The sequence below is a fragment of the Ochlerotatus camptorhynchus genome, unplaced genomic scaffold, assembly GCF_037179485.1.
Source record: "Ochlerotatus camptorhynchus isolate MF236.1 unplaced genomic scaffold, CSIRO-AGI_Acam_v1.1 ptg000170l, whole genome shotgun sequence".
NCBI lineage: Eukaryota > Metazoa > Arthropoda > Insecta > Diptera > Culicidae > Ochlerotatus > Ochlerotatus camptorhynchus.
This window is the reverse complement of record NW_027040660.1, coordinates 480,755-506,214: the sequence shown is the minus strand read 5'-3', so window position 1 is coordinate 506,214 and position 25,460 is coordinate 480,755. Positions and strand designations below refer to the sequence as shown.

Genomic DNA, 25,460 nt, shown 5'->3' with positions numbered 1-25,460 from the left:
GTCAATGCACATATAAACATAGCATAAATACTGTAGGCTACAGTGCTGACACCACCAATGGTGGTGGCTTCAGCAACCCTCCTTCTTGGCAAAGGATTGGAAGTAGCACGACTGGACTGATTCAGTGTAGTTTTTCTTTTGAATAATTATGGTTTTACTTTCACATTGAGTGCTTATGAGCCTGGTAGGCTCAGAGAATAAGATTCTCAATGACAACTTAGTATTACGAAGATATACTGATGGAAAATTGCGTGGAATAGCACGGTTTGTTTGATTCAGATGTAGTTTTTTTTTTAAAGAACCGTGATTCTAGGTTTTCATTGTAAGACTGCCAAGCCTATAGAATAAAATAAAGGGTGTCCCACATCAAATTGCATCACAAAAAAAAAAAAACGCTGCAGAAAATTAACCCTTGGGTATTTTTTCTTGAAAATTTGGGTCAGAAGTAGTTTAGAGTGTATTATTTACACTGTATTTTTATCGCTGTCAGTTTTTCGAAAGTTGGAAAATAAAATGGCGTCACCCGAAAAGCAACGTCGCGAATTGATTTTGCACAAGCACCTGGAACATCCTCAACTCTCTCATCGGGACATCGGAAAACAACTCGGAGTCGTATAGTCAACGGTGAGTCGTGTGATTAAACGTTACTATGAAACTCTGAGCATCGAACGGAAGGAGAAATGCGGTCAGAATGGATGTTCTATTAGTGATCAGAATTACAAGCGTGTCCTGAAAGCGTTTAAGTGGAATCCCAATGCTTCGGTCAGGGATGTGGCCAAAAAGTTGAATCTGTCCAAGTCTTTCGTTTAGAAAGCCAAGGACCGGCAGGGACTCTCTGTCTTTGTTCCACAATCTAGTGCCAATCACCGACGGACATCGATTTCCATCCATTGACGGCAATAGAATGTGCAGGAAGGCAGCTTCCACACCTGCATTATGTTTGAGAGTTGAGTGCTAAAGGCCTGGTAAGCTTATAGATTTAGCTACTCAAAAGAGATCTAGGATTGATAACATTTAAATTTATTTAACATAAGAGATTGATATTATTGATATAATTGATTATGTTATTGAATTTTGAATAGAATAGAAGAAAGATGTAGCCATGTGATTGACTCTTGTGACATAATTGTTCAACGGTAATCGATCTTATTATCGAGAATACATAATGGACTTGATAAGAGTATACTAAGGCATAAATGGAAAGAGTGTAAAGAGCCTGGTAAGCTATAGATTCAGCTACCTATAGAGATTTAGGATTGATCAAGTTTCAAATTCAGGAATGAGGTCAAGGGTTCAGATGATGAGTGGATGGAAGATAAACTGATTGATTGAGTGAGATGATTGTTCAAAGAGGTGTTATCGAGTGAACATACGAGGAATAGAAAAACAAATATTCTGATGACTTTGTAGTCATGAGCTAAGAGCCTGATAAGATCACAGATTTATTTACTCAAAAGGGATTTAAGATTGATCAAGTTTTGATCTAAGGGACGACGTTGAATAGATGGCAGACGAACTGATTGATCGAATCAGATGATTGTTCAAAGTAGTTTTGAGAGTGTTTACAGAAGTCGACAGAAGCAACCCGAGCAAAGTTGGATATCAAAATACTATCAAAATGATATCAAATAATATTTCCGGTTGAATTCATATTTTGATATTTCTGATAAATATAATTAAAAATCATATTTGAAATTTTAGGAAAAGAGCATCCACATTTATCACTGAAATTTAAATTTATTTTATTTTTTCTTACGAGTTAATTAGGATGCTTGCTGTTTTCTTTATGAAGATCACAAACGCAATTTTGATTTTCACTGCTATATTTTACAACATTTATTGATATTAATCTACCTGCGAATTGAATTTAAAAATCAATTTAACTGATATATATCGGTAGAACTGATTGAAATATAGGTTTGCTGTTATTTTGAATACATGAAAACATAACATATAGATTACTTATTTTGTTTATTATTAACGAAATTACTGATTTCAAAACGCATCATTTATCAAGAAAATATGATTGGTTATCTTTTTAATATGCTTTATATACCATTTCGATCTCATTTTTGTTATCATAACTGTGAACTCGACCACACGGTAGGCAAAATATGTTATCACGAACGCTTATATCAAAATATCAAATTTAGTTTTCATTTTGTTTTGATTCTCAGCTCGGGAAGCTACTCTTGATTCACGTCATGCAATCGTCTGTTTACTCGACAGCAACCATTGTGTGGTCCTCCTCATTATTTTTTTTAGTTTTGTACCTTTTGACTAAAGTTTTAAGATGTTTTGTATAGTGAACCAGAACCCTCGGCTCTGTAAAGTTAATTCGATTGAACCTCATCACATAAATTAATAAACAAAGTAATTTTGAGTAATTCAGGAGAAGATGTTTGAAACATTTGTTGTTGTTTTTCTCAGTTGAGTATTATGAGCCTGAAAAGCTACTCAAAAGTGATTTTGTATTGATAGAGGGATGCAGGAAGGTGCAATGACTCAAGTAAGATGATTGTTCAAAGATGTATTGTCAAGAAATTATAAGATGAATTAAGGAAATCATTCTTATGACTTTGTAGTTCTGATTATCAGTCGAGTACCGAAACTCGGGTAAGCTCATAGATTTAGTTACTAAAATGGGATTAGGATTGACCCTGTTTGATGATTATGAAATGGAAGATGCACTAATATTTTTGAGTTGTTCAATCAAGTATTATCGATTAGACATAAGACGATGTATTTTCTAATGAAAGAATTTTAAATAGCGTGAAGAAGTACGTACGCATCTCTCTCCAACGGAGGAGTTTGGTAAAGAGAGATGATCAAACCGATTCGTACCTTCCTAAAGTTGTCCTTGCTCGCTTTCTACTCTCTCTATATGCAATTTTCACACTGCCGTACTCTAACGGAACTATCAATTCTATACTTTCATCTCCTCATCTATCGTATAAAAATTACCACTTCAGTCTGTTAGCATCTTCAACTATGTAAATCGTTGACTTCACGCAGAAGTAACACCAAACATAAAGTCAAAGTACGTTGAGCCGATTATTTATTTGTTGAATTGCAAAGGACTCAAGTTCAAAGTTGTTGAATAATTGTTACTCCAAATTTGGAATTATGAGCTCATGACACTCACAGAGTATTGATTTTCAGATTATATGGAGTTTCACGATTGGATTAATTCAGAGGTCATTTAAACAATTATTTCCCACATATGTAGAAGTTTCTTTCGATTACGATAACGATAGAAAATTCCGGCGTACTGGATATATCATGAAAAAATAAATGAAGAACTCAAGCAACGATTATTTCAAGGAGTTTTAGATTGCAATTCGCAAAAAATATCTCTGCTGGTTCAAGCAATTCGTTGGACAAAACGAGTACAATATTATGAAAATTTGTATTATACATTTATAGTACCGTATGCGTGATAATGTTTGAACCATCGTACAAATAAGGTTACCGTTTCACCTGTGCATACAATGCCTTGGTTTTCTTTGCATGCACGTAACCTATAGCTCATACCGTAGTAGGCTATGTATAAAAGAAAATGCCACACCTCGAGCCGCACTCAGAAGTGGTTGCAGGAACATCTTCCGTTCTGGGCGAAGGATGTGTGGCCGACATCCAGCCCGATCTTAATCCGCTGGATTACTCAATATGGCGCGTCATGAAGGCCAAGGCCTGTTCTAAACTCCATCCGAGTACAGCAAGCCTCAGACAAACATTGACCCGTATCTGGAGAGAAATGGATCCAGACTACATTATTAGAACTTGCCGTGCATTCCGGAAGCATGTGGAGGCCGTAATTGCAGCAAGTGGAAACTCGATCGATGATTAACATAGTTTAAGACTCTGAGAAACATTCCCCTTGGCGAGATGGACCGTCACACGGTATAAGCCAGGGAAAAGAGGAGCAGCAAAAAAAAAAAAAAAAAAACATCCCCCTTTAAATAAATAAAAAAAACTCGAAAACGAAATTTTTGAGATTTTTTTTTTAATTTTGACATTATTACGCTTAATGGTGCAAACATTATCACGCATACGGTATGGCAAATCTATATTCTTTTCTCTTTTAAGATTCTTCAATAGTCGATGATGTGATGGTGATTCCAAAGTACAAGTCGATATTGAAGAAACCCAAGCATAAAATCTTGAAAATATTGTCCAATAGAGAGTAGGGGAAAGAGAAGGTGTAAGAAGTAAAGGGCATTGCATTAGAAAGGAGCATCTACCTATTATAAGATTTCATGAAACTATATATGATTCACCACTATTCTATGATTATATGATTAATTACTTATTTAGTTTGAACATAGCAACCTACAGAAACAGAACAAAAAAATGAGTCTTTTGACGTATCGCAGCAAAGAAAGACGCGTGAATTATTTGCTGTAACAGAACTTCCCAATGATCTTCCGAATACCCTTTACTCTCATACTGTCTTATTCTCTCTCATTTTCATATTTACTCACGCTGCATAGATCAATATGTAAGCGTAAGTCCATATGCGGGAACATTGCTATGCCATATATCTTGAGATACCTCAGATAGATTCTGATAGATCGTGCCACCTCTTGCGTCAACGTAAAAAGCTAAATTTTTTATATGTAACTTAATTAGTCCCTCAAATTTAAAAAATAAGCCCCACCCTAATATCGCACCCATCAACACACATGGACCGGACCGAACGACTTTACTTTCCTTCCGAAGACCAGAGATTTTTATGTTTCAGAAAAATCCCATCGACCTCGGCTGGGATTGAACGCAGACCGATTAGGGTGAGAAGCAGTCACGCTACACCATGGGCACTGGCCAATTCAGCCTCTTTGATGTTTAGCATGGCTTCTTTACAAAATAAAAATACGTATCCTGGGAAGTCAAACAGGGTTTCCGAAAAATGTCAATTTTGGTGGATTTACAGGCAATGGTTTCCCGGGAAGGAAACACTAATGGTCATGTTAAGTAAAATGTCAAGGGACTACTAAAATCTGAATTGATGCGTCGAAAAAACAAACTGGGTCTGATTTTTTGGAATACGTATCAAAGTGAATTCTATTTTAATGAATGCGAAACAAATGATGCTGGAATGCCGAATTCTAATTTGAAGCCCGTTTTTGAGTATCACAGCCTGATAGCCATAATCTCAAACAATACCACCAATAGTCGATTCAATCAAGAAACGTATATAGAACGTAGACTTACCGTAAATCTTCTGCACCACACTGAAAGCCAACGAATGTCACGTATACGTTTTCCCATCGGCAGCTTCAGGACGACATTGGAGTTATTGTGCTGCCCCAGTGACGGCGGTTCCCTGCAACGAAAGAAAGGAAGAAGAAAGTTAATCTCTGAGGAACCAATTTTTTACATTTAATTTTCAATACAATAAATTAAACACTGTCTGCACATTCTACTCCCGCTTTATGCTTTCGAAATCGTACTGTTGATATTGCACCATACTATCGAATACAGTAAAACATCGATGATTGATTTCTTTTATTTGACATCCAAGATAATGTATTGCTTAATCATTCAATTTCTGGAACAAGTGAAATTAAAAAGAAATGCTTGTGGAGGTATTAGATAGATTAAAAAGAAGGGCCCGACGATTCCATACGTCTTGAAATCTCCGAACCCATTACCGATCCACCTTGTTATTAAGACAAAGCTCAGAACCGCTGGAAATCGGTTTAATACAATCAACAACCCCATCTGGCCGGGAAAGCCACAACGACCAACGAACGTACATAGACACACTGCTACAAAGCTGTCCACTGTCATCCACCACCTAATGCGACAGGGAAAAGAACGATATGGTAGACCATTTAAAAAAGTAAGCAAAATTTAATGTTCGTCATTTGCTTTTCAAGCATCCACCCCCGGCCCGGAGCCTTGAGCTCATGAGCATTCTTAATATGAAATTCACTGTCTATTTTCCGGCTTTTTGCCTCCCTGTGTGTTACGGGTTTCGTTCCGTTCTGTTTTCTCCTCGCCATCATCAGCGTCGTCATCAAGTGGTATTGAAAAAACCCACACGGCTCGGAATATGCTTTTTAGACAATTGGTTTTTACCCCTTTTCGTATTGCACTTCACCACACCACACCACGCTGACTGGCTTGTTCTCCTCATTTCGCTTTTATGAGACTGCGAATCCTTTTCTTCTCAACCATTACTGTGTTTATTCATGGGCATTTTAGTAGGTATTTGATGCTGAGGTAAATGGTCGCGGGTGGGTGGAGGGCGATGCAGTTTGTAGGTTACTGTTCTTTATTCTATTTCTTTTTTTTGTCTTGCTCTCTTATAGTGGATGTGGGACGATATGCAATTTCTGAATCCTGAGTACTGATTTCGAGGATTGTTTGGAATATATCGGTAGGCAAAGTATTAAAGCAATAAATATCCCTGGAGAACGAGAATTACTTTGGATGATTGGAATCTGTCAGAGGGAGGTCGATTTAAAACAGACATTATATATAATTTTGTGGTATCAATTGTTTCCAAGTGAACTTTGCAAATAGATTTCGTAGAATGTATGGATCTGCTAACCTTTGCGTGCCTAATGTCTAAATTTGCAATTTCTCTTAAACTCAATTTCTCAATCTTTTTCTGCAACACATGTTGCATTTTATCGGAAATCTTCTGTCTGGTTGTCTAGCTTCCTAGAACACTCATCGAACATGAGATTGACCTCGTTACAGAAGGAAAGATGAGGGATCTACCAATGTATCGTTATTCGCCGAAGATTTGGGAGAAGATCGAGGAACAGCTGGAGTGGTGGAAAAGTTCACGAGTGATAGAGGAATGCACGTCGGAGTTCACAAGCCCACTCGTACCAGTCAAGAAAGCAAACGGGAAAATTTGAGTTTGTCTGGACTCCATAAGAATTAAGTCAGTAACCAAAAAGGACGCCTATCCCATGAGAAACATGTCTGAGATATTTCATCGTCTTCAAAAGGCGAACTATTTCAGTATCGTTGATTGAAAAGATGCATACTTTAAAATTCCACTGCAGGCATGATCTAGGAATTATACAGCTTTCAGGGTGTTTAACCTTAAATAAAGCTAGTTGTGCCATTAGTAATCAGTGGTCTCGTCTATCCGAGAATGGTGCTTAAGCCACTGAGTTTCAGTAAAACCTCAACGAAAATTAGTGAACGGTTACAATTTCAGTTAATTCTTATAATTTGATCGATTATCATTTATCATATGGCGATCATATAAAAGTTACCAACTTATCAGCATTATAAATATATCAGATATGCATGTGGCATTTACCTGACACATTTTCAATCATAGCGTTTTCATTATATTTTCTGGGAGCACGACATTTCATCGAAGGACGTTTCGTCTGAGGACTTTTCACCGAATGAGTCATTTCACCGAAGGTCATTTCGCCGCAGGAGTCATTTCACCGAAGAGCAACCCATTTTCTACGGTTTTGAACTTCTCAGTTAATTATGAAATCAGTCTCGAAAAAAGATTAAGAAGGTTCGATTTTTTCAACCTGGCAAGCTACTCAAATTACACCTGTGCGCCGCCACGCCACGCAACCGCCACCGACTTTTTTTCACACGCCACCGCCACCACCGATGATTTAGAGTCGGCGTGCCTCCCTGATCATTTTTGACACGCCGCCGGTATAGTTTTTAATACGCCGACAATGTAAAGGCTTGAACTCGTTTCATAATTTTATAAAAAGTATTTCTAGCAAACTACATCACATTGGAAAATAAGTTATGTCACTATTGCAACAGTTGGACATTTGTGTAATGTTCAATAGTGACCTTTTAAAAATTTATAAAATATTAATTTTAGCAGCCTTTTAGAAAAATTACCCATCGATTGGCTTGTTTAGAATTAAAATCCATTCGCTATTGACAGAGTTATAAGTTGTCAAAATCTGACCACTTTTCGTAACGCGGTCGATTTTATTTTGTTTTTTTAAATTGCACCCCCGATATGTTGCCGAAAGACGTAATCCTACGTCAAAAGTCATGCCAGGTGATCTGGTTGATCACCTAAGCATTTTACAATACCTCCAAAGAGGATCAGTGGTGAGTATGAATGGAGACTGGATGAAACCAGAGGACAGCTATGACACTTCCTTCAACTCATGTGAAACGTTGCACTCGGATTGCGAAGTCGGTGGTCCTAGCGTTCGTCATGGCTCAATCATATTTTTCACAGATGGCTACACAATAAGAATAAACAGGTGCAGAAATGGTTGGCCCTGGGGCAAACATTTCAGTGGCGATTGGACATTGTCCAACATCGCGTCTGACCATCACCATCTAATCGGCGAAATCCGCCTACGCATGGCGCGGATCCAGGGACGGGAGGAGAGACTCGGGCGGTGGTTCAACACACATCCAGCGGTAAAAAGGTCTTTTGTTGAAGAACTTGAGACTCGAGCTGCGGACGTTCCAGGAGGTGGCAGCGTAGAAGAACAATGGACGGCCATCAAGAATGTCTTTATAGAAACAAGCGAGAACAACTTGGGTGAGCTGCGCACCCAGAGGCAAGAGTGGATCACAGATGAAACCTGGTGGAAGACTGAGGAGCGAAGAGAAGCAAAAGCCGCGATAGAGCGGGCGAGAACCAGAGGAGCCAAGAACGAAGCCCGTCAACGGTACTCGGCTCTAGAGAAGGAAGTCAAGCGCTCTTGCAGACGGGACAAGCGAGCGTGGATGAACTCCCTGGCCGACGAAGGGGAGAAAGCCGCAAACACTGGCGATATACGCCTCCTCTACGATATCTCACGACGCCTGAGTGGAGCAAGGATGAACCCGAGGATGCCAGTGAAGGACACGACTGACAATTGCTTACCGACCCCACTGAACAGCTGAAACGCTGGTTTGAGCACTTCGAACAACTTCTTCAAATTTCGACGGCCAACCAGCCATCAACATCTCGGCATGATCCGCCTAGGGTGCGGCGCATCACTCGCGCCAATTCCGAGGCCCCATCACTGCAGGAGATTGAAGCAGCCATCCGAAGCACGAAATCCAACAAGGCTCCAGGGGTCGATCGCATATCAGCAGAGATGCTCAAAGCTGACCCCATGCTATCCGCACAAATGTAGCATCAACTATTCTGTAATATCTGGGACACCGTGACTGGATGCAGGGCATCTTAGTGAAGGTCTCAAAGCAGGGGGATCTCACTGTGTGCGACAATTGGCGAGGCATCATGTTACTGTGTATTTTTCTCAAAGTTCTGTGCCAAGTTATCCTGAATCGGATACAGGAGAAGATTGACGCGACTCTCCGACGGCAGCAGGCAGGATTCCGTGCCGGAAGATCTTGTGTGGACCATATTGTCACGCTCCGCATCATCCTGGAGCAGGTCAATGAATTCCAAGAGTCCCTTTATTTGGTATTCATTGACTACGAAGAAGCCTTCGACCGTCTCAATCACGAGAATCTGTGGGACGCCCTGAGACGTAAGGAAGTCCCGGATTAAATCGTCAACCTCATCGAAGCGCAGTATGAGGCTTTCACGTGCATAGTTCTGCATAACGGAGCCTTGTCAGACCCTATCCTGGTAGTCGCTGGTGTGAGACAAGGATGTATACTATCACCGCTACACCACCGATCATGGTGCAATTGACCGTGTACCGAACCGTGGGCTGCTTTGGCAGCCTATCACCATGGAGCATCTCAACGACTTCCGTTTGGTTAATCATGTTGTTCTACTAGCACCACGGTGCTCTGATATGCAGAGTAAACTCAATGACCTAGCCGAACGCTCCTCTGCGGCGGGTCTCACCATCAACGTCAACAAGACCAAATCGTTGGATATCAACACTGGCAACCCTTCCATTCGGGTATATAATTCGTGCCTGGTGGCCTCATAACTGGATCTCGAATACCGAGCTCCATCGTCGATGTCATCAGAAGCCAATAGCAACAGAAATCCGGCAGGACATCGCAGCAGAGGCAGACCCAGGGGTTCATGGCGGCGGAGCCTCAATAAGGAAATTAAGCAAGTCGATAGGAATCTTACCTGTGCCCAGGTCAAAGCAAAAGCGAGCAGCCGCCCAGGATGGAAGTCTTTCACGTTGGCCCTTTGCACCGCTGATAGTTCACAGGACCCTTAAGTAAGTAAGTACACTGTGGCATTGAAGGGAATGAAAGGGCAAACGATCTCATAACATTAGGTTCCAATTCAAAGTTTATTGGCACAGAACCATACTGTGGAATATCAAACTTTACGGTAATATGGAACTCAAACGCTGCGAAGAACAAAGGGTGTTGGCCAACTGGACGGCCGTTACGACCAACCAGCCGAAAAGATTTATAACTCCAAATTTAACACATACCAAAAAGCTCTTGGAGCTCAATAAACGAGCTCTTAGTATAAACACTGGCCTAGTAACTGGGCACTGTCCAAGTAGATATCATTTGAAGAACATGGGTCGCTTTCAGAGCAATATCTGACGTTTCTGTAACATAGAACGTGAAACCTCGGAACATCTGCTTTGCAGTTGTGGTGCTTACACAGGCGTAGATCTAAATTTCTTGGTAGTGTTATCCTGGAAACGTAGTTGGTTTCATAAACCTGACATAGACCTGACTGGGAAAGGACGTGTCCAGACAATTAGCTGTCCACTCATTGAATGGTGGTCAGCTTGCATGATACAAACAGCAGGGGTACCACAAAAGTTCAAATAATGGGCGTAGCCGTTCAAAAATGACCTACAAGACTATGATAAAATCGAAATTGTTACTTGAGTGAAAAAGTGTATATAATCTGAATTCCCGGTTTTCCCGGTTGGATGGACACCCTGTAGCATGTGCCGACCTCGGACCATCCAAATCTACGTATTTTTTTAGTGTGCAGGTAGACCGAAATTAATCCTTAATCTTAACTAAAGACTACTACTCGCTGTTGCAAAATCACCCTTTGAAGAGCATTGAATAAATATTACATAAATTTTTATATCCTCACCCATCTTCTCCTTCAAGCTGCAATATATTGTTTGTATCTTCCAGCGGACTCAAAGGAAAATTCCCCTCCAAACCTCTTTCACTCAAGGGACATCGAAAACGACAATAAGCGCTCACAGACGATTGCACTACATCCGATCTAATCTATTTCATTTAGGGCTTTGCTTCCCACTGAGTCCTACTGTTGCATGCTGTGCTACTGATTACGACTCCCACCCATATCGTGTGCCACAGACGGTGGTAAAACAGAAAGAAAACTCTTTTGCAGCCAAACTCGCCTCGACTTTTTGCATCTCACATACAAGCAAAACGTTCCAGCCATTGACAGAGATTAAAGACCCCTAATGTTACCACACTTACATTTTGTCACGCCTTTCCTCCCAAATCAACGAATCCCTGGCAACCCTCCCACGAGCGGGATATTCTTTCCGAAACGCGTGGGATCAAAACTGAAACACGTCGTCGCCGTCATCGTCGTCGTCGTCGTCATCGACATGGTGGTGTTGGAATTGAACAATTGCATGTTCATGCTGTAGATGAAAAACAGCAACACCAACAGCAAAAACGGCAGTATGGATGCGTAGGTGGGTGGGCGCACTCTCTGACGACGATAATCATTACGTTTTATAAGTTAATTAAATTTGTGCGAACAGAGGGAAGACCGCCGTGATGCGTTTGTAATGAATGTGGTGCCCGTCTGGGAAGACAACCACCGCCAGTGAAGCCTTGTGTGAGAAGAAAGCATTTTACGGCAGGACCTCACACGTACCGGGTGTAAATTTGTCTGATGATATTATGACTCAAGTCTGATGGTTGAAAGCGTAATTGAAGCCGCAAGATGACATTTGGGTTTTTGACGAAAGTAGGCTAATGGTTCAATTCGTAGAATATCAGCTTAAATAAAAGTTGCTTTTATCACGTGGACATTGTTTAGTATTAATGGATTTCAAAACTGATATCTTCAGAAAACATTGAGATTGGATAACATGCAAAAATCATTAATATCTTTCATAAAACCTCTAAAATTCCAATCTTTTTACGACGCCCCCATTTTTAGCGTTACACTTTTACGTCACAACATCAACTGATGATGTTTTCCATTCGGTACAAAAGCACTTTAATCTCGCCCTTCTCCCTGTTCCCACACCCCAATCGATCATTATTTAATGAAGTGTAATCTTCGAGATAGATATTTGTTTCGTTCCGTTTCGTTTGTTTTTACGCACGGATTACCGAAAGCCAGTGATGGACTCTGTATTGAGGATTTTCCGATTTCACCTCTCAGTTCCCCTTCAGGAATGGAAAATATCCACTCAAAACGGTGTGTACGTTGAACAGCGCGGGTTAAATCAGAAGATCTAACCAAAACCATGTAAGTTATTCATTCCTCCGACCGACGATCGGAGAAAGGGTGTCATTGGATCGCAACACGTCACTCGTCACGGTTGTTTCGGTACGGTATCGCAATTTTTGATACCCACAATAGCAAAACGAAATCGAGCAGCAATGTAATATATAGGGGAATAATGTAATGCGAGCTGGATTCGGTAGCGCTCAGCCGCTGCCGATGCTACCGACCAGAGGATTAGATGAGGGGACCGAAACGAGCTTAGATATAGGGTTTCTCCCGTTTTGGCACGCGCGCATCAAAAACCCCGGTTTCCGTTTAAATCTCCTTCCCTCGGGCTATAACGCTCGTGTGCTTGTGTTTTTTGCTATTGTTGCTGTAGGTGGGATTTGGCTGGCTACACTTTTCCCAATCCCTTTGAGTTTATTTCCTTTTGCACTACTTTACGATAATACTCGACAATCTGTTCATTATGGTGATGAGACGAAGGGATTTCAGCGAAGCAGTTTTTCCCGGATTTCATTGAAGCGTTACGCAGGGTGTTGATTCGTTTGGATTAAGGAAAAGCCCTACGGAAGTGGTTGCAACCTGTTGGTTCGCTCGTTGAGACTGGTAGGGAGTTGGATAATTTTTCCAGTAATGGTAGTAATGGTAGTAATATCTTAAAAGTAACCTGAATTAATTCAAAGAAAAAACTTCATCGTCTGTACAATGTTGAGATGCCTAAAACCATAAACAATAACTCTCAGTGCCAGTCTCAAATGTATACAATAAAGAGTGTGTTCGACAAAGATTGCAAACACAGAAACAGCTGTAGCTTTTTAACTATTATACCAAATAACTTTAAATGTTCCGAGAAGATTCTTTAGAAAGAGCAAGTAAAGATATATGTCATGATTCAAAAACGAGCTTTGACTTGGGATTTAATCAATAGCGTGCGCAAAGGGAACATGTAAACACCACGAAACAGCAGACTGGTTGTGTAGCATAATTCCTACTTTAAAACCCTGGACTGGGGCGGAACTAACTGGGGTGGAGGAAAAAGACATCCCTCGTCCAGAAATACTAATTGGGTTCTTTCCATGGAGTGCTGAAGACAGAAACGAAGGGATTCTAGCACTCTTAGAGAGCCAAAACGATGGGTTAATAGAGGATGCATGGAGAATACTCCAGCCGAACCAACAACACGTTGAATTAATCTTCACCGTGGATGGAGTTTCTATGAACTCTATCAAAGATTGCGACTTTGTGCTGGATTTTAAATTTGGCAACGCCCAAATTATCAAGAAATTCCAGAAGAGAAATCTGGCTCAAAGAAATGAATCAAATGATCGTGGGAGACCAGAACACAGCAGGAGTGACCATAACTCCGATAAGACCCACGAGGAAACTGGTGATAACAGAATGGTTGTAGATCATTCAGATAAAATCCCGGGATCCAGTGGTGTCAAGGACATGGAAGAAAAACTAGATTCTGGTCATACTACAAATATAGTTAACGAGAGCACAAACGATGATCGAGTGACAAATACAGGATCAGCGCTGGGATACAGAGAAATAAATCTCCAGGGAAATATAAATCCACCTATCGGTAACCGCAGGACCAATGTTGGGGAGAAAGTTCGACCCAATAAGCGCAGCAAATCCAATCAACAACATGAAAAGTAAGCAAATAAAATGTATTCAAGTGAATCTGCACCATGCAAAGGGAGCAACCGCTGTACTTTACATACGATTCACAGAAAGTAAACTGGACGTAGCGCTAATCCAGGAGCCGTGGGCAAACAAAAGTAGGATTCTAGGAATTTCTACAAAATCATGTAAGTTAATTTATGATGAAGGGCAGCTATCTCCACGAGCTGCCATTATAGTAAATGAAAAAGTTAAATTTTTTTCCGATTACAGAATTTTTTAAAAGAGACATCGTAGCAATCATGATGGAGGTGCCAACAACCCACGGCAAAACGGAAATTTACGTTGCTTCAGCATACTTTCCTGGAGACGTGGGAGATGTACCGCCACCAGAGGTTGCACTTTTTGTGTCTTACTGCAAGAAACAAAATAAAGCATTCATAGTTGGATGTGACGCAAATGCCCATCATACAGTGTGGTCCAGTTCAGACATCAACAGCAGAGGTGAGTGCCCTTTAGACTTTATCTCAAAACATGAAATAGATATATGTAATAAGGAGGATGATCCAACTTTTATAAACACAATTAGGCAAGAAGTTCTTGACTTAACACTATGTAGTCCAACGATTTCTGACAAAATCAAGAATTGGCACGTATCGGATGAAGTATCATAAGCAAATTATATTTGATTATGAAGTTAATCAACAAATCATTGAAAGTATAAGAGATCCCAGGAAAACTAACTGGGAGCAATACAACTCAAAGCTTGTAGTTGGAGTTAATAACTTGAGAGGATGTTCAAAAACATGCAATGAACTTGAGAAAAATTCTCATGAGCTTTCAAGCTTAATCCAACAAGTTTATTACGACAGCTGTCCTGCAAAGGAACGCTCTACGAATAGGGATGTACCTTGGTGGAATAAAACCTTCGAGAAACTTCGGAAGAAACCCCGGAAGCTATTTAACCGGGCAAAAATAACAAGACAATGGGATCAATACAGGGAAGCCCCCACATGTTATAATAAGGAAATCCGAAGATCTAAAAGGGATGACTGGAGGCATACATGTGAAAACATTGAAAATACTCCAGTTGCTGCCAGATTGAAAAAAGTCCTTTCAAAAGATCATTCAAATGGCTTAGGAACTCTTAAAAATAAAGACGGCACTTTTACTAAGTCTGTGGAAGAAACATTAGAAACAATGATGAAAACACACTTTCCATGTTCAATTTTAAACATAAATGAAGACCAAAATACCGTGCCGATTCAAATTTCGGACACTTAAACTCGAATTTCGGACACTTTTAAAAGTTGATTATCTCGGTCGAATATGATCCACATGTCTTGTAAATTTTAAATTTTTTTGAATAGTGCCCTCCACGATCATCGAACATTATTACTTTGTTTCTAACTGGATGTAATATTTAATTAAAAATGAAAGTGTCCGAAATTTGAATCGTCCGAAATTTGAATCGGAACGGTACACGTGTAGCGCAAACTGGCTCTGGAAAAATCAGAACGGAAGTTCAGACACCAATGAATGAATCGACTGGGTTGGATATTGCCAGGAAAGACGCTCGTAATCTGGCCAATAGAATTTTTACAGAAAAACGAGTCGAATGGGCGATTGATTCTTTTGCTCCTTTCAAATCTAGGGACGGAATTTTTCCAGTACTACTTCAGAAAGGAAAAGAAACTTTGACACCCATTCTAACAGGCTTGTTTAGAGCAAGCTTAAGATTAAGTTATATTCCGATAACTTGGCGTCAAGTAAAGGTTATATTTATTCCGAAGGTTAATATAAAGGATAAAACTTCTTCTAAATCCTTCAGGCCGATCAGTTTATCATCTATTATGCTAAAAATAATGGAGAAAATAATAGATCAGCATATAAAATCAACATACTTGATTACAATTCCTTTGAGTAAATATCAGTTTGCATATCATGCTGGTAAATCAACAGTACCGTAAAACGGGGTATCTTTGATAATGCGGGTAACTTTGAAAGTATATTATAAAGTTTCAATTAACTCGCTGCGCTTTCTCTAGATTAGAAATATTGGTTCCATATTGTAGCTTAGAGGATTTCCGTTGATATCGTATATAGTTTTTATATAGTTTGTGTACATATTTTACAAACAGATTAAAAAACCATTTTCGTATTTTTCGCCTGTTTGAAAAAGAACTCAAACCAGCATTTGTGAAATGTATTTCCGATATAGCCATCACAAATTCAATGTTGTATTCTTATTGCCTATGATGTTTTCTGGTGATATACTCATTCAAAGTTTCATATTTAAATAACTGAAAAGTTTGAATTTCACGATTTTTTTTTCTACATTCATCGAGCATTATCAAAGTAAACCCAAATCAAAATACTGATGTTCGGTCAAACAACTTAACAAAAAATGCATATGCTTTAATTTCCGTTAAACAAATAACTAACGAATCAACTCCGGGATCCTCAGTACTTGTTTTAAAAATATAAAATTTAAAATATATTCATTGCTGTAAAAAATATTTAGAATAAACTTTAAAAAATTATCAATGTTACCCCGTTTTACGGTAACAGCTCTTCACACGCTTGTTACAAAACTAAAAAAATCTTTTGAATCAAAAGAAATGTCACTGGCAGCATGCATTGATATTGAAGGAGCATTTGATAATGCATCTTATAACTCCATTAAAAACAATATGTTGAAGCGTGGATTCGACAAAAGCATCGTTAAGTGGATTAATGAGATGCTTTCTAAAAGAGAAATCTCAGCAAATTTTGGAAGCTCATCCAAAACAGTTAGAGCTGTAAAAGGGTGCCCTCAAGGAGGTGTGCTTTCACCTCTTTTATGGTCTTTAATTGTTGACGAACTTCTCAAAAACTTAGAAGCAAAGGGCTTCGAGATAATTGGCTTTGCTGATGACATAGTCATAATAGTACGAGGAAAATTTGATAATATCATTTCAAATAGAATGCAAACTGCTTTAAATTGTGTTTCGTCGTAGTGCGCTAAAGAAGGGTTGAATAAAACCCTTCTAAGACCACTATTGTACCGTTCACACGGAAAAGGAAATTTTCTATAAATAACTTAAAATTGAAAGAAACCTCTTTAGAACTTTCAGGAACAGTCAAGTATCTGGGAGTCATTCTTGACAGTAAACTTAACTGGAATTTACATATAGAGCAGGTTGTTAATAAGGCAATAAATTCTCTTTGGATAAGTAAAAAAACATTTGGTAGGAAATGGGGCCTAGAACCAAAAATGATCCACTGGATTTATTTGACGATTGTAAGACCCAGAATATCCTATGCATCATTAGTTTGGTGGCCGAAAACTAATGAAAAATCGGCTCAGAAGAAGCTGGGGAGACTGCAAAGACTAGCTACTCTCTCAATAACTGGTGCAATGAACAGCACACCGAGTATTTCACTAGATGCTCTACTTTATCTGATTCCGTTGCATCAATTTATCCAATTAGAAGCTGAAAGGAGCGCTTTAAGGATTCAACGAACAAAGTACTTCCTTGAAGGTGATCTTACAGGACACCTTAGCATTTTAAAAATGTTTGATATTGATTCTCTTTTATTAAAAAATGAAGACTGGATGGAGAAAAATATAATTTCGATCGTTTATACAATGCAACAGAATTTGATCTTAATGTTTGGGAAAGTGGGGGACCAAACATCCGTCCAGGTTCAGCTGTTTTTTATACAGACGGTTCAAGATTGAACAACCGTGTGGAAGCAGGGGTAACTGGTCCAGGGATTGATATCTCAATATCCATGGGTTACTGGCCAACCGTGTTCCAAGCAGAAATTCAAGCAATTCTTGAATGCTCAGTAATATGCTTGCGCAGGAATTATAAACATTCGAATATCTGCATTATGTCTGATAGTCAAGCAGCATTAAATGCTTTAAAATCAGCAACATGTAATTCCAAACTCGTATGGGAATGTGCAATGTCACTTCAGAAATTGGCCTGTCAAAACCAAGTAAACTTATATTGGGTTCCTGGCCACTGTGGAATTGAAGGGAATGAAAAAGCCGATACGTTTGCCAGGCAAGGATCATCTCAGCAATTCATAGTACCAGAACCATTCTGTGGAGTTTCTACTTGTTCTCTTAAAATGGAGATCAAGAAATGGAAAAAAAAATGAAAGTGGAGACCAATTGGAACAACACTTCCATTGCTAGGCAGTCGAAACGGTTCATAATTCCGAACATTTCAATGACTAGCGATATTCTTGAATTATCAAAGAAAGATCTCAGTGTCTATACTGGTTTGATAACAGGACATTGTCCATGTAAATATCATTTGAAGCTAATAGGAAAACTTCAAGAGGATATGTGTCGATTCTGTGGTATAGAAAAGGAAGACTTTGAACACCTGCTATGCTCTTGTGCAGCAATCTTCAATAAAAGGCGTATTTTTCTGGATAAGGGGCTGGCAGAACCGTTTGATATTTGGAATGCAGGTCCCAGTAAAGTAGTACATTTCATTCGAAATGTAATACCTGGCTGGGAAAATGCTTTTAGTCAGTCTATGTCGGTCACTTCACAAAATAGTGATACGACATAACTGATAAAGCAATATAAAAACGGGGAATATCACAATAGATCAAAGTAATGTTCGCAGTGATGAATACACCCAACCAGGGCGTCACAATGTCAGCTTCAATCGACCAAATCGATGCGACGAAGAGACTGCTGGCTTTCTTTTTCTGTTAAAGTCGAGCAGCTTTGCAGCTTTCTAGAACCTCAGTCGGCGTGCACAAACAAATGTTCAATCGCTTGTCTCTCTTTCTCCCGTCGCTCCATTGGTCTTCCTTTCAAGCTTCGGTGAAACGGATGAGCGAAAGAGCGCTCGACTTTAATAGTTTTCTCTTTCATGAAACACATCAACAGAGGTTTCATGACGTATATGACGGAAAATGAAATTACATATTTAAAGCATTTCTCACTTGAAAACACTTGAAGATTACACGTAATATGTTTAATTTATCTTCCATCCATATATTTATCTAAAAAAAATGATCAAAAACGGGACATAACGCATTTTAAACAAATTGAAAGATCGGTGATAGAGTGTTCGTGAAAGGGGATTGAAAGCCATAATGAGGTTCGTTTAACTAGAAAATCGACGTTAGTTACATTGAAAGCGATGAGCAAAGCAACGACGAGAAGTTCCACAGCCAGCGTTTCCTTCTAAGTGTGCTTCTTTTTCACTATCATTTCTTGCTGATAGTCTAGCTAGGCGTTATAGAAATGAAGCGTCGAACACGTATGTATGAGAGAAAAAAAAACACGACTTCATTTTAGAGTTTCGAAAATGTAGAACCCTGCACCCAACACGGAAAAAAGGGGAACCTGCCCAAATTACTTCAACTTCGCACCCTATGCACCCTCCCATAGGTGTAGCTAGAGGAGGATAGGAGGCGGGGGGTGACTAAACTCAGCAACACAAAGGCTTTCGAGGAAATGCCGTTCGGTGTAATGACATTCGGCCAAATTTTCCATAGTAATTTTTTTTCGCCCCTCCCTAGAAACCTGGCTACGTCCTTGCACTCTCCTGATACTTTTAAGGACACTATTGATGGAATCCATTTTCCATACAATTTATTTAACCTCCGACCGTTAAATTCAAAAGTACTACGTTCTACCGTTAAATCTAGATAAAGCTGGAATTAGGGCTTAACAGCTTTTGTAAACAATGACTTCTATCAATGATTTCTAGAAATTCAAGGCTCGCCCACGCAAACCAACATCTTCATCAGGTAGGGAAATACTTCCCCTATCCGATGGTTATGTTGGTCTGCGTGAGCATGCTTTGAGTTCCTAGAAATCATCGATAGAATTCATTGTTAGTGAAATTAGGAAAGTACAGGCATATTCCTGAAGCCTCCGAGGAAGTAGCCAGAATCTGACTTGAGTCAAAACTAATTATACGACACAGCAAATCACATGGAGCTCAATAACAAGATCATATATGATCATTTTTAGTCCTCATGGCAACATTGGTCACAAATGAATACGTTTTATAGTCCCCAGAGAAGTGACCAGGATCCGGCTTCAGCCCAAACTCATCATGCGACACATCAAACCACACACACTGAATTCAGATCACCGAAGTCGGTAGAATTTTACCGGGTTTTTTAACAGCAGAACAAGTCTGTAAAATTTTCAAATGACCGTTACACGTGAGAAATCAAGAAAATGTATAAATTTTATTTTTCATCACTAAATGGGGTAAGCTGAATGAATTCTGTACATGTTCGGTATAAATTTTCTAATAATTAGATTTTTCACTGATTTTTAAGCTTTTACCGAAAAGTTCTGTAGTTCAAAATTTACCGAACGACGGTGGCCTGGATTAGTGTGCATTACATCAAAAATTGGATAATGAGATGACCTACATAAAAATTACATGAGTACTTTATAGTCTAACAAATCTTCACTGAAATGTAATTTGGTATGCTAGTTAAAAAGTAAAAAGAGTGTGCCATTTTTATCTAATACACCCTTTATGATACAAATGTAGGCATGAATCCCATCGATCGGAAGTCTCCCCCAGGATTACACGTAGACGTTACACACGAGTGCTACCCAGGCAGACAGTCAGTGAAGTCTTTTCGCACAGCATCATTCCGTTCGTCTGTTAGCTTAATAACCTCCCGGGGGAAAACATTGTTTGGTTTGATTTTATTCTCGATTATTATTGCTTTGATGATGCAAAGGCCAAGGGAGAAAAATAAATTTGATTTCATTTTGGTAAAATTTGTTATGTATGCGATTTCAAATCAATCCTGAAAATTAACCAAAAATTTAAGTTCATTTGGATGCGAACTCATAATGCACTGGCCCTTTGATTGAAGTTTATATGGAAATTACTATGGGAAAAGTTAACTTTTTGTTCTCATCGTTCTTGCCCTCCACTGTAATATTCTACGGAATGCAAAATTTTCCCAGCTACACAGTTCGAAAAAGTAGTGTAAATTTCTGTTCAGTATGATGCACATAAATGGAGCGTCACATATCATATAAGTTTACATTATATATCATGTAAAGTTCTGAGACATTTCGTGCAATGTAGCAAATATTGTATACAAAAGCCCATTGTTGTAAACAACATTGTTTACAAATTGCTCGGTTGCGTGAAATGAAATACAAGTTTACGTGAATGAATGTTTGCATTACTATTAAAATTCTGAATTTTTAACTGTGTACATCTTTGGTGAAAACTGTATTTTAATCGAATTTCAGGATAATTAGTTATTAATTCATAAGAAAGGTGATATTCTTATGACATGCTCCATAAACTGCTCAGCAGGCAGCATTGGTGTGCTTGACGCGAAGAATAGAGCATACAATATGTCATAAGTACAAGATGCTGTGTTGCTCAGAAAGCAGTCGATTAAGCAAACTGCTAAAAAAAAGTAGTGTAAATTTACGCTAATATGATGCACATTATTGGAGCGTCACATATCATACAAATTTACATTAGAAATCGTGTAAACTTATGAGACATGTCATGCAATATTCCATACATTGTATGCAACTGTCTACCTTTGTTTGCAACATTTCTTGCAAGCTGCTAGTTTACGTGAAAAGAATGTTTACATGCATGAATGTTTGCATGCATAAATGTTTACATCACCAGTAAAATTCAAATTTTTTTTTGTGCATATCATAAAGCTATCGGCTTGAAGTTTAGTAAAAAAGTGGTCTTGAACAAAGATGTAGCTTATTCACAAATTGTAATTATGTAATTTTACATAAGAGCAGATAGACAGATTTTCCGTAAATCATTTATGGCGAAGTGCTAGGACGTTAAGAACAAAAAGTTAACTTTTCCCATAGTAATTCCAATATAAACTTCAAAGGGCAGTGCAGTATGAGTTCACATTAAAATGAATCAAAATTTTAGGAAAATGATCAAAAGCTGATTTAGAATCGATTGAACCTGGTGGCTTGGTTATTTTTGTTTCTTTTTTTATTATTATTTAATGAGTCTAAATCGAATTTACTTTACAGAGTCGACGATGCTTGTTCACTATACAAAACATTATAAAACTATAGTCAAGAGTTACAACACAATAAACACATTATCTTCCACTATCCAATAAGCCTTCTCCATCAGAACGGGATCCGCTTCCAGTGGTTTCATTGTATGGCAGTAACGTCAACGGGGAGCAGAGCGCAACCATTGCAGCAATGGACGCAAAACGTGGTCAGCACTCACACACTCATCACTAAACGGTTGCTTTCCAAAGTTGACGACACATCGACCGAAAGAACTGCTGATGAAGAACAAGGAGGAGGACCACACAATGGTTGCTGCCGAGCAAACAGACGATCGTGTGACACACAGTGGCCTGCTTCTGGAGGCAGTCGAGTGAACACTGACCCTATTAGTTATGTTGACCATATATTTTTGGTCCTACAAATCATCCTGAAGTTTAGTTCTTCAAGCACTACTTCAGTGTCTTGTACCAACAGATTTTGTTAACTCAACCAGCATCATAGAGCCCACGACAACATGTGAGGAATATGGTATTGTTAACAAAGTATGTTCCATTCTCCAAATTATCGTGGAGTTCAGATCTTGAAGTGCTACATAATCAACGAGGTATTGTACGACGTCTTGACTAAATTTGAGGACCTAGAAAACTGCGTTGAGTTCCATTATATCATGTTGAATATAAGGATGTAATGAAAAAAACATGTTAGGGTCTCCAAGTTATCCTGAAGATTGGGTCCTGATGTTCTACAGGCTCAACAAAGCCGTTTATGATGACCAGATTTAAAATACGAATCAATAAAGCTTCATGGGACCTTGATCACATCAAGTGAGATATGAGGGTGTATTAATTTAAAAAGTTCAATTTCTCAAATTTTCCTGGAGTTCAGATCTTGACGTTCTAAGATATCTTGTTGTTCTACAGTTATAACGAGGTTTTATACGATGTATCGACTAGATTTGTGAACTTCATATTCCTCGTGGAATTCCATATTAACATGCGGGCTATTGTTACCAGTTCGTTTTTGTTTGCTAATCTGGTTAAGATGTTATACTTAATTATTTTAAAGATAAAACGTCTAGCTCAAACCTTTGTGTGGGTAAGTGGTGGGACCATCGTCATCGAGCTCCAAGATGATTTGGAAAATCATAAAAGCATAACAAATAGGATTTTTGTCAGAAATGAGTTATCCATTAGAATCGATTAAAACCACTGCCCTTTTTCACTGAGCGCTAAAAGTTACATGTTTTGTACAGAAAATATCGTGAAAGATACCATTTTTTTTTTTTTTTAATTCTTTATTTTAGAGATTTTTAGCCTTAGGCTAGTTCATCTCTAGTCAGTTGTTGAGGTCTCAGAAGGAGAACCTCCTACGGAGTTGTTGGACATAGTAGGCTTAAAATGAGTTTCTCCTGACAATGCCTGGGGGGAACACCTTCATGAGGGCCAGAAGACTCATCCCATGTGATGCCCCTCCGGCTGCTGAGGCTGTAAGGTGACAGCTCTCCTGGCTCTTCACGAAGACGACAACAAGTTCAAAATGAATAGAAAGATACCAAAATTAGGTTGTCCTATCCATAAGAACCAATGGCCAAATCAATTTTCTTGGCTTGCTGTTTTTTTTTTCAGATGGGACTGATATGCTTTAATGGCAGTCTATTGCCGCGGATACACTTGTATGACAAACTATGAACATGAGCATTATTTGTATTATACATTATTAGCACATCCCTGGACACACTTGTATAGTTTTTGTATAGTTGTTGTATAGTACTCATAATTATTACACAAATAATGCTCATGCTCATAGTTTGTCATCCAAGTGTATCCGCGGCATATGTCTCTCATAATATGATTAGGTCCCATGTAGCTTCATGGATTCAAAAACTAAGTCAAGACCTCGTACAAAACATTGGTTGAGCCCGAGAAATTCAAGATCTGAACATTAGGGTGATATGGAGGACTCGAGTCATTTCAACTATAAACACTACATTTTGTGTATCCAAGGGAGGCTTAACGAGGCTCTAACGATGCCGCAATTTAGTCAGGACATCGTAGTTTGTAGAACATCAAGATCTGAACTCATTAAATTCATGGAATTCGCATGAAATTCTCAGAACTTCTTGATGGTTGTCACATTTTTTTCTGTGATGAATAGAACTAACATAAAGTTCTTGAAATTTTCCTGCAGTTATCGTAGCTTAATTAACGTAAAACTATTAAAAAATCCCACAATTATCTCATCATAACAAATTGCCACCTTGCATCACCGCTGCAGGACTGCCGATAAGCAATCTTCATTGGGACAAAAGCTCCCCGATTCCATTAATATTCATGACAAGCCGTCCCGTTATTATATCGACAACTATTGATCCACTGCCGCTGACGATGCCAGCCAAAGACAGGATTCTTTCTCGCACAATGAAAATGCGAGGAAACAACCAGCCAGCAACGGCTCATTATTTTATCACAGCCATTAACAATTATCATTATTGCATAATCACGCTATTATCCTATTTCATCGCAAAACGTGCCCGTATTTATCGGTGATGTGTCCAGGGACGGGATCGGAACTGGTTTGGAGGATAATTGAAACGAAACGTGGTAAGTATTATCCCATAAGAAAGCACGAGATGCAAGAACAATTGATTTGTGGAAAAGATGCTCCGCATTGGCAAAGAATTCATTGCGATCTGCACACGTAATTTGCATGTTTATTATGCAAACGTATCGCATCAACTGAGCAGAAGGATATCATTATCCAATGGTTCTAATGGTAGGGATCGTATTTCTATTAAATTTATCAAATCGTACATAATCAATTTATACTACCGGAATATATACGCACAACACTTCAAACGATGCTATACTCCTACTCCCTCGTCATCCTTCGGCGTTCAAACAGAGCAAGGGGGAAGAACCTTTAGATTGCGCTCGCACGATTCGTAAGAAGCGAGGGGTGCGTTTTTCCGGATTTAGCACTTTTTGATCTAATTTAGTTAACGAGCATCAGGCAACGGAACATGGAACGGGAGTGGAACAACCTGATGAAAAGGCGTAACCAGTGAGCCAAATTTTAATGCTGATTTCCTACTTAGCACAGTGTGGCTTTGAGAAATAGGCGAGTGGGAGCACTCCGATATGGTCATTACGTTGGACTTTTATTGCATTCGAAACTTGATGAATATAATTACACGCAGGAAGGATAACTTGAAGGGGGATGTTTTCTGTAGCTACTCCTGTCGTGAATGTCAAAATTGTCTGATGGATGAGCGGTACTGATTGAAATTGATTGGCGTTACTTTGAATTCTTGACGTCTCCATTCATGGCTTTAAAATGGACTTTACCACATATGATCAGCCTTCGCATCCTAGCACGACTCGAATTGGTCGTTGTTTCTATGTTTCCATCGATTACCGTTCGAAAAAAAAAAATATTATCGAAACGAAGCAGACGGTGATTCATTCATATAATCAAATGGAACCGAAACGTGCCTGCTTCATG

At 39.0% G+C, this 25,460-nt stretch overlaps 1 protein-coding gene across 3 annotated transcripts in view; it reads right to left on the bottom strand.

Moving 5' to 3' along the window:
- Window positions 1-25,460, bottom strand: part of LOC135701630 (protein Skeletor, isoforms B/C) — a 247,711-nt gene that overhangs the window by 37,691 nt on the left and 184,560 nt on the right. For all 3 annotated transcript variants that reach the window (XM_065222479.1, XM_065222478.1, XM_065222480.1), the window contains one exon: window positions 5,215-5,326. In XM_065222479.1, the coding sequence (XP_065078551.1) occupies window positions 5,215-5,326 (112 nt within the window). The remainder of the gene's footprint in view (window positions 1-5,214; window positions 5,327-25,460) is intronic.